The 14,339-nt window shown below is 42.3% G+C and overlaps 1 protein-coding gene and 1 non-coding gene across 2 annotated transcripts in view; both read right to left on the reverse strand.

The window, feature by feature from the left end:
• The window catches only part of LOC135914922 (oxysterol-binding protein-related protein 9-like), a 47,336-nt gene that overhangs the window by 15,772 nt on the left and 17,225 nt on the right, over positions 1 to 14,339 (reverse strand). The window contains exons 12-15 of the mRNA XM_065447865.1: positions 10,830 to 10,859; positions 9,348 to 9,510; positions 5,177 to 5,339; positions 2,789 to 2,873 (exon numbers count right to left, since the gene is read on the reverse strand). Of these exons, the coding sequence (XP_065303937.1) occupies positions 2,789 to 2,873; positions 5,177 to 5,339; positions 9,348 to 9,510; positions 10,830 to 10,859 (441 nt within the window). The remainder of the gene's footprint in view (positions 1 to 2,788; positions 2,874 to 5,176; positions 5,340 to 9,347; positions 9,511 to 10,829; positions 10,860 to 14,339) is intronic.
• Positions 4,427 to 4,499, reverse strand: TRNAS-UGA (transfer RNA serine (anticodon UGA)). The gene has a single exon. It is a non-coding gene; the product is annotated as a tRNA-Ser (tRNA).

A 14,339-nucleotide genomic window follows, 5' to 3' on the forward strand; every position in this document is an offset into this window, starting at 1 on the left:
GGATGGCTTGCCCTACTCGCGTCATTAGGGCAACTTGCGTCAAATGGTCAGGGGCGGCTGAAAATTAAGCCAGTGATGTGCTGCAATCAATAGAGATGTACGTTTTTAAAACCATTTAATAAATTACAGGCTTTTGCAGGGTACTCAGGTGCATCAACTAACGATCAGAAGGACCTACCCTAACGACTCGGCATGGTTGTACAAAATCGTCAAAATCGTTTCAGGGTCCGTTTGAATAAACACGTGTGCACCCGCCATCTCCCATCGCAATACGAGCGCCAACATGCCTTACAAGTGCAGTGGCAGGCCTTCAGAGCTATTTCAAATGTACCTGTGGCGACATCAGCCTTTGGGGGTAGTAAAATGCATGCATTCATTTTTTTGGACTGCCCGATTTTTCGGACATTCTTGCTGCCCCTAGGGAGTCCAAAAAAATCAGACGTTGACTAATATGCGGGCTCAAATAATGCAAATGCAATACATGCAAGTGCGCGAAAACTTCTGGCGCCCTTAAAAGCTTTACTTCGCTGTGTAGGGCCTGTAGAAACATCGCACAGGCTCCACTACCCTGCCTGTAAGGAGCTGTGCAAGTAACATAACACTTTTAGGTTTGAGCTTCGATATTCTTTTGCATTTTTAATATTTAAATGTCTGAGAAGATTAAAGATAAGAAGGCGTGCACTGTGAGTGTTATGTTTCATGACATTCATTCGTGGGCTGATATTTTGAAAATGCTGACGAATAATTTAGTCGAGAATGTAAGACCTGGTATGAGCAACCTTAGTGACAGAATAGTGTAGCAATGTAACCTGCATACATTTAAAGCATGACCTTTAGCAGGGCACGGCATATAGCAAACGTAGGTGTAAATATATGCGGACCCTCATGCAACGACGATGGCAAAAACTTGCTTGGAGTACTCATATAATTGCTATCACAATAAAAAAAAGTGTGAGTGTAACCTCCACAAATAACTGCATAAGATTGATATCTCCACAAAAGCAAACGAGTTCATTTTGAGCACTAAGTGAGGCCCTAGAAACGCCGTTGTCACCTTTGGAGCCGATATGTTAAAGCGCAGCATCGTTTCACAGCAATGCAAAGAGCACTTATAACGAAATTTTGACTTCAAGCGTGCCTTTGCGGCAATATGAAGGGCAATTCTGCAAAGCTGCACCCAAACGCCTCTTGACACATTTCGTATACAACTAACGTATACAACACTTTTTAGATTTCAGATAACATCAAGCAACACCCCACTTCCCTTCTCTGAAAGAAGAAGGCAAAGTCAAAATAGAAGCTTACACATGTGACTCCAAAAGTGAATGTGACAAGATTAGGCAAAATTGATGTGCCAAGTCGTGCATGTTGTTATTAACCCCTTTTTTAGACACTCAGAGAACATTGCAAGGTCTAAAGGTGCTTTGGAAAGGCAAAAGGTGTTTATTGTTGGGACAAACAATGCACAAGAAAGCAGCATACAATTATTTTAAAAATGAGGAATGTGATGCAGATGAATTAACTAGAGATAATGCAATACCATTTAGTGCAAAACTAGAACAGATCCTCAAGCAAGGCAGTTATTGCTCAGCATGCATTAAAGTGCCATTTATACATAACTAGTTTCACAGTGAGTGCCTGTTAGGACATGGTCATCACAACCTCAACCAATGCTGTGAGCCGAGCTAAATGCTTGATGCTTAAAGGAGTGCCTAAACACAAGACAACAAAGAAATAACGCCTTGGAAGTACCACACCTATGAAAGTGATGTCTGTATGTCTGTCTGCTTTTGTAGCAAACTCTTCATTCAGAAAAACCATTCAGGCGCCCAGGCCTGCCCTGAAATCAGACGAAACATCCCCCACCTTAATACTTGTGCTACGTGGGCACAAGAAGCGACATTAAATGGTTAATGCCTTAAAGTTTCCTAATGACATTACTCTGGAGTTTGGTGCCACACGTGCAAATTTAAAGTCACTTGACACAATGATGGTGATAACAGCAACCACAGCCTGCAGCAAGTGATTTTTGAGAGCTAATTTAAATATAAGAGCGTGTTTACAGCTTGAAATTCTCTTCCCCAATCTTTCAATGCAACAATACGTGAACTACAGCTAGCGTGCCCAGCCTGGATTAGTTGTCTTTCAAGTATGGCTATAAGGTGTAAAATATGTAGGCGCGCAAAAAAAAAGCTCCACCACACTGAGGTTACGACAGTGTTGGCAAGAAGGTGCTTGAAGAACACAGCTGTTGACTGCAGCACTCATATGCTTCCACAATAAGCATCACGCTGAACAGCAGACTCCATCAGCAACAGCACTGTACCACAGAAGCTACTGTTCTGAAAGTACGCACATCTCAGCTGAATTAGTTGTGGTGAATGCATTAATTGGTGAATGACATTTAGGCGAATGACAAGGTTGCGCACATGTCACTCCAAGAATGGCATTAAGACTGAAGGCATTAACAATTTACTGTAATGTTTCTGTGCCTGCGTGGCACAGGTATAAGTGGCGGAAACAAGTAAGCCATTTTAAATCATAAGTGCAATGAAGTAAATATGCTATGAAGGAGGAAAACTGTGAACCTTTGGCTGAAGTTTTTCTTTCTTCTGCTTCTGTGCAGGACATGAGTGCCATGACTTCATTGGGATTTATATACAGAGTTAAAGAAAGAAGTTGGAACTCGAGCCGGCCAAGAAACCAACAATTTTCATATGCATTTGAAACTAGGCATTGTTTGACCCTGCTATGCTATGTACGAACTCGAGACATCAGTGGCACTAACCCGGGGGGTGATGAGAGACTTGTTCCGCAATGAAGGTTAAATCATTAGTGGTGGCCCAAGGCACAGGACCATCTTTGACAAGGCCCTGCAAGTTAAAAGAAAATGAAGTCGCATAACCAAGTTGAAATATAACGGCAAAAGTCTTCATTCTTTTTTCCACAGTTTAGACATGCAGTCTGGTACAGAACAGTAAAGTGTATGCATGTTCGATCACTGCGATGCACGTCCTCACTCCTAGCCGCAGCAAAAGAGTATTAAAATTTTCCACTGATAACACAACTCTCAAACTTTGGTTTTGATGGTCACAGTGAGAAGCTGTGTACAGTTAGCATACTAGGTTGTAGGAGGCTTCAAAGACAACTTGCTAGGTTGCAGAAGAGAGACATCGTGATTTTGGTTCTAATGACAAGTTTGGTGTTCCAAGTAGCGAGGAGTCACCGCGCTCTAAATATCTCATCCTTTTTTGCCCGCACGGATTCCTTTAAACATAGCTTTTTTCCATCAACAATTGAAGTCTGGAACTCATTACCAGGCAACATCAGTTCACTATCACTGAAACAATTCACACAAGCTTCTTTATAAATGTTTGTTGTTCATGCCACTCCTGCAATAGCCTTAATGAGGGCTGAAGTATGAATAAATAAATAAATAAATAAATAAATAAATAAATAAATAAATAAATAAACAAACAAACAAATAAAATTATTTTGTAGACTGCAACAATAAATAAACATGTGCACTGATCACAGATGCTTGCAAAAGCAGAATCGTGCTCTTCACATGCAATAAATGAAAAATGGGGAAAAAAAAATTCAGCGATAAAATGATTGTTAATACCAAATCTTGAAGTACCTAATTTGTGCAGGGTGTCTTTTAGCTGCACCTTTAAGAACTGCCTGTGGCAGATAGCTCAATTCTAATCATTGATCTAAATTACTCGATCAGGCAACCATAACCTCCACAAGAAATCAATATTCGTAATTATTAACATTACGGACACTATTTCAATTTACGAATTATAGCCGGTGAGTTCTCAAGGCAGATTTACTTGGAATGAATTCTGCAGACTGTACCAGTTTCGAGATGGTATTCATTTTTGAAGTGTCCGATGAAATGCATTGGCATTCCAGTTACTTTTTTAAAGAAAACGCTCTTTTATTCATTGAAGCGCAAAAGTCTCTGGAACACCAATGCATTTCGTTGGACACTTTGAAAACTAATACCTCGAAATTGGTGCAGTCCTGATAATTCGTTCCAAGTGAAAATGCTTGGCAAACTCACCGGCTATAACTCGTAGATTGAAACAGTGGCAGTAATGTTCATAATTAAACAGCTAAGTAACATGATTATGTTAATTACTTATTTATCATACAGATTTCTCTTAGAAGTAATGGCTGCCTGACCGAGTAATTTAGATCAAGGATTAGAATTGTGCTATCTACCACAGGCAATTTTAAAAAATTTCGTGCAGCTACAAAAAAAAAAAAAACTTGTAGGTGCAATAAAAGCAGTCATATCATGAGAAGCCAACAAACACTGACACCAAGGACAACATAGGGGAAATTACTTGTGCCTAATAAATGAAGTAATGAAACGATACATTAATGGATTAATACATTAGTGGATGAAAGAACAACTTGCTGCAGGTGGGAACCGAACCCACAATCTTCGCATTTCATGTGCGATGCTCTACCAATTGAGCTACCGCAGCGCTGTTTCCCCATCCACTTTTCTTGGGTATTTATGTGTCCTAGTAGAACCCTGGGAGTGTTAGCCAGCGCCATCGCTCACAGACCTTGGCGGCAGACGTGGAACGTTCTTTTTGCAGCAGGCGTCACGAGAATGTGATCTTGAGAACCCGAAAGGTTGTGGGACTCTCAGAATGAAAATACACCAGCTCAGTCATGTATGTTCACTATTACTCAGCAGAATATGTGCAGACGAAAAAAAAGAAACCCTAATGTAGAAAAGAACAAAACAAGCAGGGTGCAAGAATCCACAACATTCTTTTCCCTTGCATTTATTGTCCTTCAGAATCTTCGGCATGCTTAAGAGAAAGGAAGAACTACAATGCTGCTTTAAATTTTAACTGCACCAAGATCTCTCAAAACTGAAGCTCAGTGAATGAGGAAAATTTGTTCAGCTTAACAAGAACTTCCGTGCAATCATTTACAGCATGAAAGTGCTGTAACAAGAACACAAAAGATGCTGTTAAAGTAATCTAAGGACGGTTTGAAGTAATTAGATTTGTATTCACATCATTTGGAAACGAAACCAACCAACTAAGGATTTTGTTTCATTTTAGAGGCAATTCACATTTGCCAAGTTTACTCTTTGCAATTCTACTGCACAAAATGCAACACAGAGACAGAGTGAATGGGCACGAACCCCGGGTTTGTCCCCGACCCTCCAGTAGCAGCGAAAGACCTCCCCTAGGATTGGGTTGTAGGGCTTCTTGGCAACGGAGCTCTTGCGGCCAGCGTGAAATGCAGACAGGTACCACCGCACCACCTCGACCATTCGCTCCTTGGGGTCGTCACGGTCCACTATGCTGTGGGCACACCCAGCCATCCCATCAGATTCAGTATGACTACTTTGCAGCAATACAGAAAAAAAGACCACAAATGGCTATGGACATACTAAAACAGCTTTTAACTGGGAAATGTTTAGGTGAATCTCTCAGTTAACTACAATGAGGGAAGGGTGAATGGAACCAGGTTAGGGTGCCTCGGGTTTGCTAGCTGGTCTTTAGATAGGAAGACTCTCTATATGTCCTGACATTCTTGTTCTAGCTTCACAATGTCATCATATTCATGATATAAAGCTTGACAAAGCTGCCTTTACGAAGGCTACCACACCTATCATAAACAGCAAAAAACCTTAACACAATTAACCTTCACATAAATTCCATAGTTTGGTGCTGCATAGCAGCCTCGAAATCTAAGAACAGCAGCTTAGAGGAAAAGAAAAATCAGTAGTATGACCCATCAGCAACACAAACATTCCTTAAAGATCAGAGTACTACAAAAGCTATAGTGTACAACTTTGAGGGCTACTCTGGTTACTTGTCAGCAGACTGCTGCATAAAATGGTACCAAGAGCATTTCTCAGTGCATGCATCTCATCTGCAAACTTCAATATTTCAAACTATGAATGTCATAGCCAGCTGCCATACAGCTGTCTTCTTGATGCTGGTTTACTGTTTATGAAATGCACAGGGTAAACCAAGCTAAGTGCGAGCATGCAGGACCATGGCTAAAGCTCCGCATGCAGCTGGATGTATGCGCTGGTGGAAGTACAGCAGATGCACTGTGAAGGGACGAGAACTGTGGCAAGCGTTGCCTCCAACATGCTATGTGCTTTCCCGGGCTCTGTGTGACCTCTGCTGTACGTGCCAACGACTGCCAGAGTTATCCAATCTCAGTTGGCAATCGAAAACTTCACACAGTGCATATAGGCTTCCAGAGGACCAGCAGAGATAAGCAGAGTGTTTTTTGGCACATAGCTTTTGGTACATGCAGTGCTGTCTAAACACACCCACGGTAAATTTTTGCACATGTGCAGGCTAAGTTATGGGGTTTCACAGCTTAGCGCCCTGCAGTTATTTTCTTGACCATCACTCACCTTATCAGCATACTTATATGACGCGAGTAAAGTAAGTAAAGCCTCTGTTCTCCTAAAGTGCTTGTTGGTGGCTCGACACTCTGTCTTGTGTGAGAGGCAGAAAATCTATGAGCACTCGTGTCCATTAACAAGCATTGTAGAAATGCAAAGGCTTGCAGCGCTCCCTTGGCACAATATCGATAAGGTGGGCCATGGTCGAGAACATGAGCAGAACAAGAACCCATGGACCCCGTAACTTAACTTCACATGTACACCAGTTTACAGTGGGCACAGTTACAGTTGCAGCATATACCAAAAACTGCAGGCTCCGCTGTACACATTTCATTCTATGCTGATAGCACCGTATTTATTTGCTTAATGATCACACTTTTTTGTCAAAACATTGATGCAAATTTAGGGGTGCGATCATTATGCGAGTTAAATTTCCTGCGAAAAGAAAATATATTTTTTTCATCCCGCCTTTGCTGCAGAATGACAACAGGTCAACAAATAGGTGGCTGCCACTGTAACAGTGCGGGACACCAAAACAAAAATGGCGGCTGGCGGAGCGAGCCGAACGCACCGAATGTGATTTCTTTTTCTTCTTGTGAATACATTAGGTGCATTGAAACAGTTTCTTCCGAATCAGTAATGTATAATATCGTTACTATCGGCAAGTTTGCGGCAATAACATAGTCATGATCACTTTGAGGGGACAGAAACAGATGGGCGCGCTTAGCTGCCAGTGACAGAAACTAAAGCCCCACAATCTTTTAACAGAAACCCAGGACAGGCACGCAGCAGAGAGAGAAAGAGAAAGCACTTTATTTGCACCCATCAGGGAGTATGGGTGATCGGGGTGAGACGCAGCTCCCCCTTTCACTGTCTACCTCCCCCCTAGACGTCGGCCGGAATTAGTTGGCTTCCGACGGCGGCCTGGGCTTGACCGATGACTTGTTTTTGGGCTTGTTCTTCCTGGCTATGGAGGAAACGGCGGCATTGGTCTGCACTACTATCTTAATACGGCACGCTTCTGCTATGGGTGGGTGAATATCTTAGCTGTGCTACAAGCGTCCGCGTATGAATAGGGTATGAATCAGAGTAAACATGGCTACTATCGTTGCCGCTCGCGATTTGTTGCGTGCCCACGAGTGCAGACGAGAACAATCCAAAAGCGCCATTTTTGTTGTTGACCACAACCGTTATAAAGCCCACAAATAATAAAGCCAAGGCAAGCTTGGTTGTAGCTTCTTTTTCTCATGGAAGTGCAGAAACGATGAAAGGAATGAAATGGGGCATCTGCTTAAGAATGTTCGGTGCGTGCAGACCTCTTGGTATGTCTTGGAAGAGTCATTCACGTAGCATTCGACAGCATTCGACAGATGGTAAGCTCGATCATCATTAGCTAGACTTGGCACATGAAATATCGGTGTGGCAAGTTCGGGGTGCGATCATTACACAGGAAAGGAAAAAAATAGAATTTTGACGACAAAGTTCAGGGGTGCGATCATTAAGCGAGTGCAATCATTATGCAAGTAAATACGGTAGTTAAACTTCATTATAGTGAAGTTGCATCGGCCAGAAAAATACCTTCACTATATCAGATATTCGTTATAAGCACACACAGATATTGGAAAGAAATTTGTGATCAGGCCTATGTGAAAGAAACACAAGCCTGGTGCTGCCAACGGGTCAGCATAGGGTCCCCTGTGGATTTCAATGAGCTGTTGACAGCTTGCTGTGCTGATGCAAGGCACGGGAAGAAAAATAATTTACATACATATACTCTGCACCACCATGAATAATCAACCGTGCGATTGGTGTTGTCACGCAAAATCGGCCCCTTGGCTTGCCGACTGCGGTTCAACGTAGCCATGTTACTGGTCAGAATGTGCACACCGCTGAAAGACTTTTCGAACACGGAGGGGAATGCATGTAGATCCATACTCCACTACAACAGCCATCAGTTTATAACCCATGCATCAGATCTCAAGCACAACTGCTGATAATGTCTATGAGTATGAACATAAAAACAAGCATACAGCGTGCAGATTTTTTGACACAGAAGGTACCGCACAGGGATCCGCACTCTGCTACTACAGCGGTCATCTATACTGTGCGTCTGATCTCAAATTCGATCTCCGATAAGGTCTACAAGTGCGAACATAATGGCACTGAGCTTCCTGCGATGACTCGTCACCAGCCACTCCACTGGCTGCATTGCTTAGGTTCTTTGTTGAGAGTTGGCAACTAAAGTTGCGGCTTTGTGTCAGTTGACATGGCGGCAATTTTTTTCATGGGTGCCATGTCTGCAGCAGTGCGGCATCTGAAATTTCGGTTATGGCTGTTTTACATTGATGCTAGGGATAGGTGGCAGTGCCATAGAAATTATATGAAGATACCAAAAATCCAGACATCTGAGGAATCGGTAGGCGACTTAGTTGACATTTTTGCTACAAGAATAAACATATATTCTGAGGCACGTGCAAACGAAAATTTCCTTCACACTAACCAATATCTTGTTAAATCCTGCATTTTCGATGTTGCTATAGCAGGAGAAAATCCCATTGAAATAAGACGTGATCAACTAAATATTTCGTCCTATCCGTGTTCCATATATCGAGGCTTGACTGTACAGAAAGTTCCCAGCCTAGGCGACGTCAGTTGTTTCAGTATACTTGATGACAATGATTGTACAAGGTGGTGATTTGGGAGAGAGACAAATGCTACAAAGCAAAACAGCAACAGACTAAGGATGGTATGAAAAAAGTGCTTACTTTCATTTGCAGCAGAAAAACAAACAAGCCGGTAAAAGAAAAACAATGCAACACATTCCCACATACAAACAAACAAGCTGGTAAAAAAAAAAAACGCATTACATTCTCACACTGCGCAAAAGCACCAAGTACGAACCATGCCTAGGAACCATGGCAGGCAAGCTGGTAAAGGTTCTTACCTGACAAAGATGTCTGGATGAGCAAAGAAGTCGGCATACATTTCTAATAGCGACCGCCGCTCTAAGATGAATGTTGGCAGTGTGACTTTTGTGAGGTCCATGCCAATGCGAACTTGGGACAGCAGGTGTGAGAAGACACTCTTCTGGCCCTCCAGGGAGCCCACTGTGTGTTCAAGAGGGGATTGCCCATCACGAACAGACCGTAGTTGTCTAACAGAGGAGCACTGTGATAGCAACAAGCACCAGCTTTCTCGTCTATGACATGATGATCTAATATTACAGAATTTGCATATACGAGGCATTAGAGGAAGCTGCATGGGCAATTCCTCAACTACTTCGGGGCACATGACTTTCTTCTGCTTACTTGTCAGCTGACGTACGACACATACTATGATGCCATTACATATGTAAACATGTTCTACAAACAGTGTAGTTCCTTAGCAAAATTTTTCTCTACCTCACAGTAAGCATAATAAACAATTTTTACATTTCTCGAGCAACAAGCATGCTCTCTATATTCTAGTTGTTTAAAGGGCCCTTCACCAGGCCACATAGCAAATTTCGGTTATACACTGGAAGTTATTTGCCCTCTAGGGAGTGTTCTGCAGCAAGAATTTTTCAAATTGGTTCATTAATAGCCAAGATAGTAACATATCAGTGCCGCAAACCCATGATTTCAGGAGGCGAGGGCCACTGCCAAGAGAGACACTCTCTCCACTGGCCCCGTCTAGCCTTTGAAACGAAATTCCTTGTGTTTATTGCATATCGGAGCTTGAGGAATGCATGACGCATATGTCACAGGCCCTGCCTTTTTTTTCTCCCTTGCTTTTTTGCTGCATGGTGCATGTCTGCTGACGCCGTCGTGCATGAGCTGTTGTGCTTGTCTCATTTCGTGCAGCACATGATTTCGTGTGCTGTGCACGAGAAGATCGGACTAGCGGTATAAGTCAGTGCTACACGAATACTGAGGCAAACACAAACAGTTCATAGAGCATGACTGCGCACTGGAACGTGGTAGAAAATGACATACTTTCGTTGTCAGCGTGCGAGACTGCACGACATGGGAAGTAAAACAAGAACACGCAGGCAATCTGTTTATGCGTTTTATTATTTCTCTAAACTTTGATTCATCTAGTGAAGCAACAGATTACACAAATAACAGATGCTGCCTTGAATTCTCGAAGTTACGTGTCACTACAAGTGATGTCACAGCACTGCAGTGTCCTTAGGCGCACTTGTGCGATATACATTGACTTTCCGACTGGGAGCACAGCGCCCACAAGAAGAAGGGCAAGCAGCATTCGGATTGAAATTTAGCTCTTTCTGCTGCACATAGAGATGTAGTACTTAGCAGCAAAATCGTTAGCATGCATTGTATGCACGGCGCTTGTCAGCTCAAAATAGCCAGACCTGATGAGAGGCCCTTTAAAGTAAACGCCTGCACTAGAGACCAAAAATGGAAGAGAGAAAACCAACACTTACATTCATCTTCAGCATCATCTTCATAGGCAGCTGTAAAAAAAACATCAAGAACGTGTGAGGAATGTTTCCAATTAGTGATTTTTTACCCTCACAATACAACACTCGGAAGTAAATACAAATTGCCTGGTCTATGCAGAACACTCGAACAACAGTTCATGAAGTAGTCTTAATTCTCTGCTCCTTCTTATACACATTACACAAGCAAATAGCAAGAGATAGTAAAACTGTGAGTTGTTTTGCACAAAGATCAAGGAAGTGGCAGCAATAGCTATGCACCGTTTCATACATAACAGGCAACACTGCGAAGTCTAGACCCACCTCCCACTGCCTGCACATACCGTGCGGCACACATGAAAGAGTACACGAGTATGCATAATGTAATTTGTGTAACATTAGGTCTGATAAATTTATGTTGCGCAATAGACCTGAACGCATTTAATCCGGAATGAGTGGAATGGTCTTCTACAAACAATGGCCACAGGGCACTCCTTGTACTCGCAGTGAATCGCACATTGGAAGCACTAAGGTGCACAAATAACATTAAATTTGGCACAACCTTATGCCCACAAGTGGTGTAGTTCTAATACACGAACTAGTTATTCGGTAGAAAGCATTGCAGACAAAAAACAACTGCACTGCGAAATGTGTGGTGCGAGACTTCTACAATGGCATTGCTCACATAGCTTGAGCAGCGTTGCCTGCTAAGTATGAAATGGCATATGTTGCAACACTGGAGAGCCACCCACTTCTTTACCACTCTGGGAACAAAACCTTGAGAGGCCATGTTCACTGTGGCTGTGTTTTGTTCACTTTAGGTGTTTTCCACCACTGACACCTCTTCCTCCATCTGCTAGTTAGCTGTCAAATAATTTTTTTCAAATTTGGCCCAATCGAAAATTCAGTCAGTTACTTTTCTTGCAAACAATAATGACCAAGGTAACATTTACAGCACTAGTCCTATCGTAGTTGTTTTCTTGTTATTATTGTCCTCGTCCCATTGCGCAGTACATTCATTAACAATCACCAGATTTCACAAGGCACTGTCACTTGTTTTGTCTGTAAGACATAAGAAAGTCTACTTGTGGACAGAGTAATGTCCATGAAAGGAAAAATCATTATCCACCCGAATGTAGCACGAAGCTACAAAGGAAGTCTATACTGGTTTCTCAGAAAGAAAGCTCCGCAGTTGGGTAAAAATTCGCCCTGGTCTGGGATCTCACTTCTTTTCTTCAATTGGAAAGCCTTTCCATGAGAAACCCATATGTTTGTGGCTTCGTGCTATATTTACGTACGTGACAATTTTCCCTTTTATGGACCTTTTTCTCCCGTGCGGAATTCCACAGAACTGATTTGCCATATTCAGAGTGATGCCGATGGAATTGTCTAGTGACTAAGACACTCTTATACCAACCTACACTACTTGGGTGCAAGTCCTATGGCTTTTATGATAATTTATTATTACTATAGCATATCATTCATATATTTAAAGTAGGTCACAGAACTACAAATTACATTATACTTACACCTACATTACACCAGTACTAAAATGCATTACGCCTACTGCATTACAGACTGCAATATGTCCCTCATGGAGCTATCCCTGAAAAAACAGTGGTTGCAAGCCCGCACCAAGCTCAGCCTCTGTGAGCCAGGTAATGTATGGGCTTCTGTGTCAGCACAAGACCATGCAGTGGTGTGCAATACATATCACCAGATTCTACGCGTTGTCATGTCACACTTCTTAATGCTTCTTGTCATTCCATTGTGAACACGGGTGGTATTCCCCAATGATAACTTTTGGGCTTAGGATCACTTCGTGGGATTTTCGCATAACCTGGCAAAGCAGCATTGACATCTACAGCCAACAGCGTTCCTCGCATAGTGCCAAAACAAGCTGTCTTAGCACAGTGCAAGGAATGCAATTGCAAGCACATTCTGATGCATCAGGTGTGAGTAGCACGCTCTTGAAAACCGATCATATTGATGAAAGTGATCATCTGAAAATACAAGCTATAACATAACCATTACTTGTAACTGCACTTGTGAGAAACCCATGCTTATAGTATAACTTCATCTTTTTTTATTCTCATTCTGCCCGTCACTTCAAGCTCAGACTGCTTAATTTAACTGTCCTTGGCGCTGCTGCTACAGAAGACTTCTGTTAATTTGATTCCGGTTAATTTGATCCCGGCCGGCACCAATACATTTCCATGGGCCAAAACTTGTGCTATTTCTATCTTAAAATTGACCGGTGCCAAATAATTCAAAATTGAATGATCTGCTTTGCCGCAACACCGCCATTAAAATTAATTTCTGGGATCTTATATGCCAAAAACCACAATTTGATAATGAGGCACAACATAATGGTGGACTCCTGGTTAATTTTGTCCAAATGGGGTTCTTTCAAGCGCACCGAATACATGGTACATGAGTATTTCTGCATTTCACCCCCATCAAAATGCAGCCGCCGTGGCCAAGATTCGATCCTGTGCCTTCGGACTTAGTAGTGCAATGCAATGGCCACTACATCATCACAATGGTTAATGCAATACAGCCGTGTTATGCGGTGAAGCACTTGCAATTGCAGGAAGAGTACTAAGAATGGAAAAGGGCCACTTCCACAGGACATGGTACGAGTTAGTATGCTTGTTCTCGTTGCCCACCTGCTTATCTGATTCCTCTGCAGGTAATTAAAGCAAATGCATGTGACGCTGCATTAAACAAGCAAGTGTAGATTAAGAAACACGTGCTATGTCCCGTAAGAATGACCCCTTCACCCTGCTTGATAGACTTCACCACAAAACATGGTTGTATTCTGGTGAAGCTAACCTCAAAGGCGAAATATGCCAAGTGCAAGTGAACGGCGTTTGGAGTTTTTTCTGCTTTTTGTTTAATTTGACTCACCAGCTAGTTCAACCAGTTTCGTCGATCAGGTTAGGATCGAATTAACAGAATTTGGCTGTATATCCTAGTCTGCTGCACTGCAGCATATCCAGCAAGAGATGCCTCACAAAATATTGCTCCTCTTGGTGTTAGCGATAAGGTCTTGACGAAGCAATTTGTAATAATGTCAGTTTTCAGAGCAATAGACTATCAATTTGAAGCTTGTTCAGGTGTAAATAATTAAAATTTAATTAATTTAGTCACGGTGCCAGATTGCTTCGGCCTCCCGCTTCCTCAGCATATGCCAAAAATCAGGTGTCCGGAAAATCGGTTGTAAACTACACTGGCAACTCCTCCAGCCGACGACATGGTGTCAAAGAAAATTCGTTATGATTCCTATCTTTTACTCAAGCCAGCATTAGGGCGACTTTCGTTACCTTGCAATAAAATGACAGCTAATTTTTCCCTGATAAATCCACAAGTTCCTCGAGTTTTCCTGGAGTTTTCCCCGAGTTTTTCAAGACTATTCAATATCTCAGAATTCCCGGTTTACCCAGTTGGTAGACACTTTGCACGGCGTAAGAATCAAAATGTCATGCACATTCCGAATAAATTTCTCTTGCTGGT

The sequence above is a fragment of the Dermacentor albipictus genome, chromosome 1, assembly GCF_038994185.2.
Source record: "Dermacentor albipictus isolate Rhodes 1998 colony chromosome 1, USDA_Dalb.pri_finalv2, whole genome shotgun sequence".
Classification (NCBI taxonomy): domain Eukaryota; kingdom Metazoa; phylum Arthropoda; class Arachnida; order Ixodida; family Ixodidae; genus Dermacentor; species Dermacentor albipictus.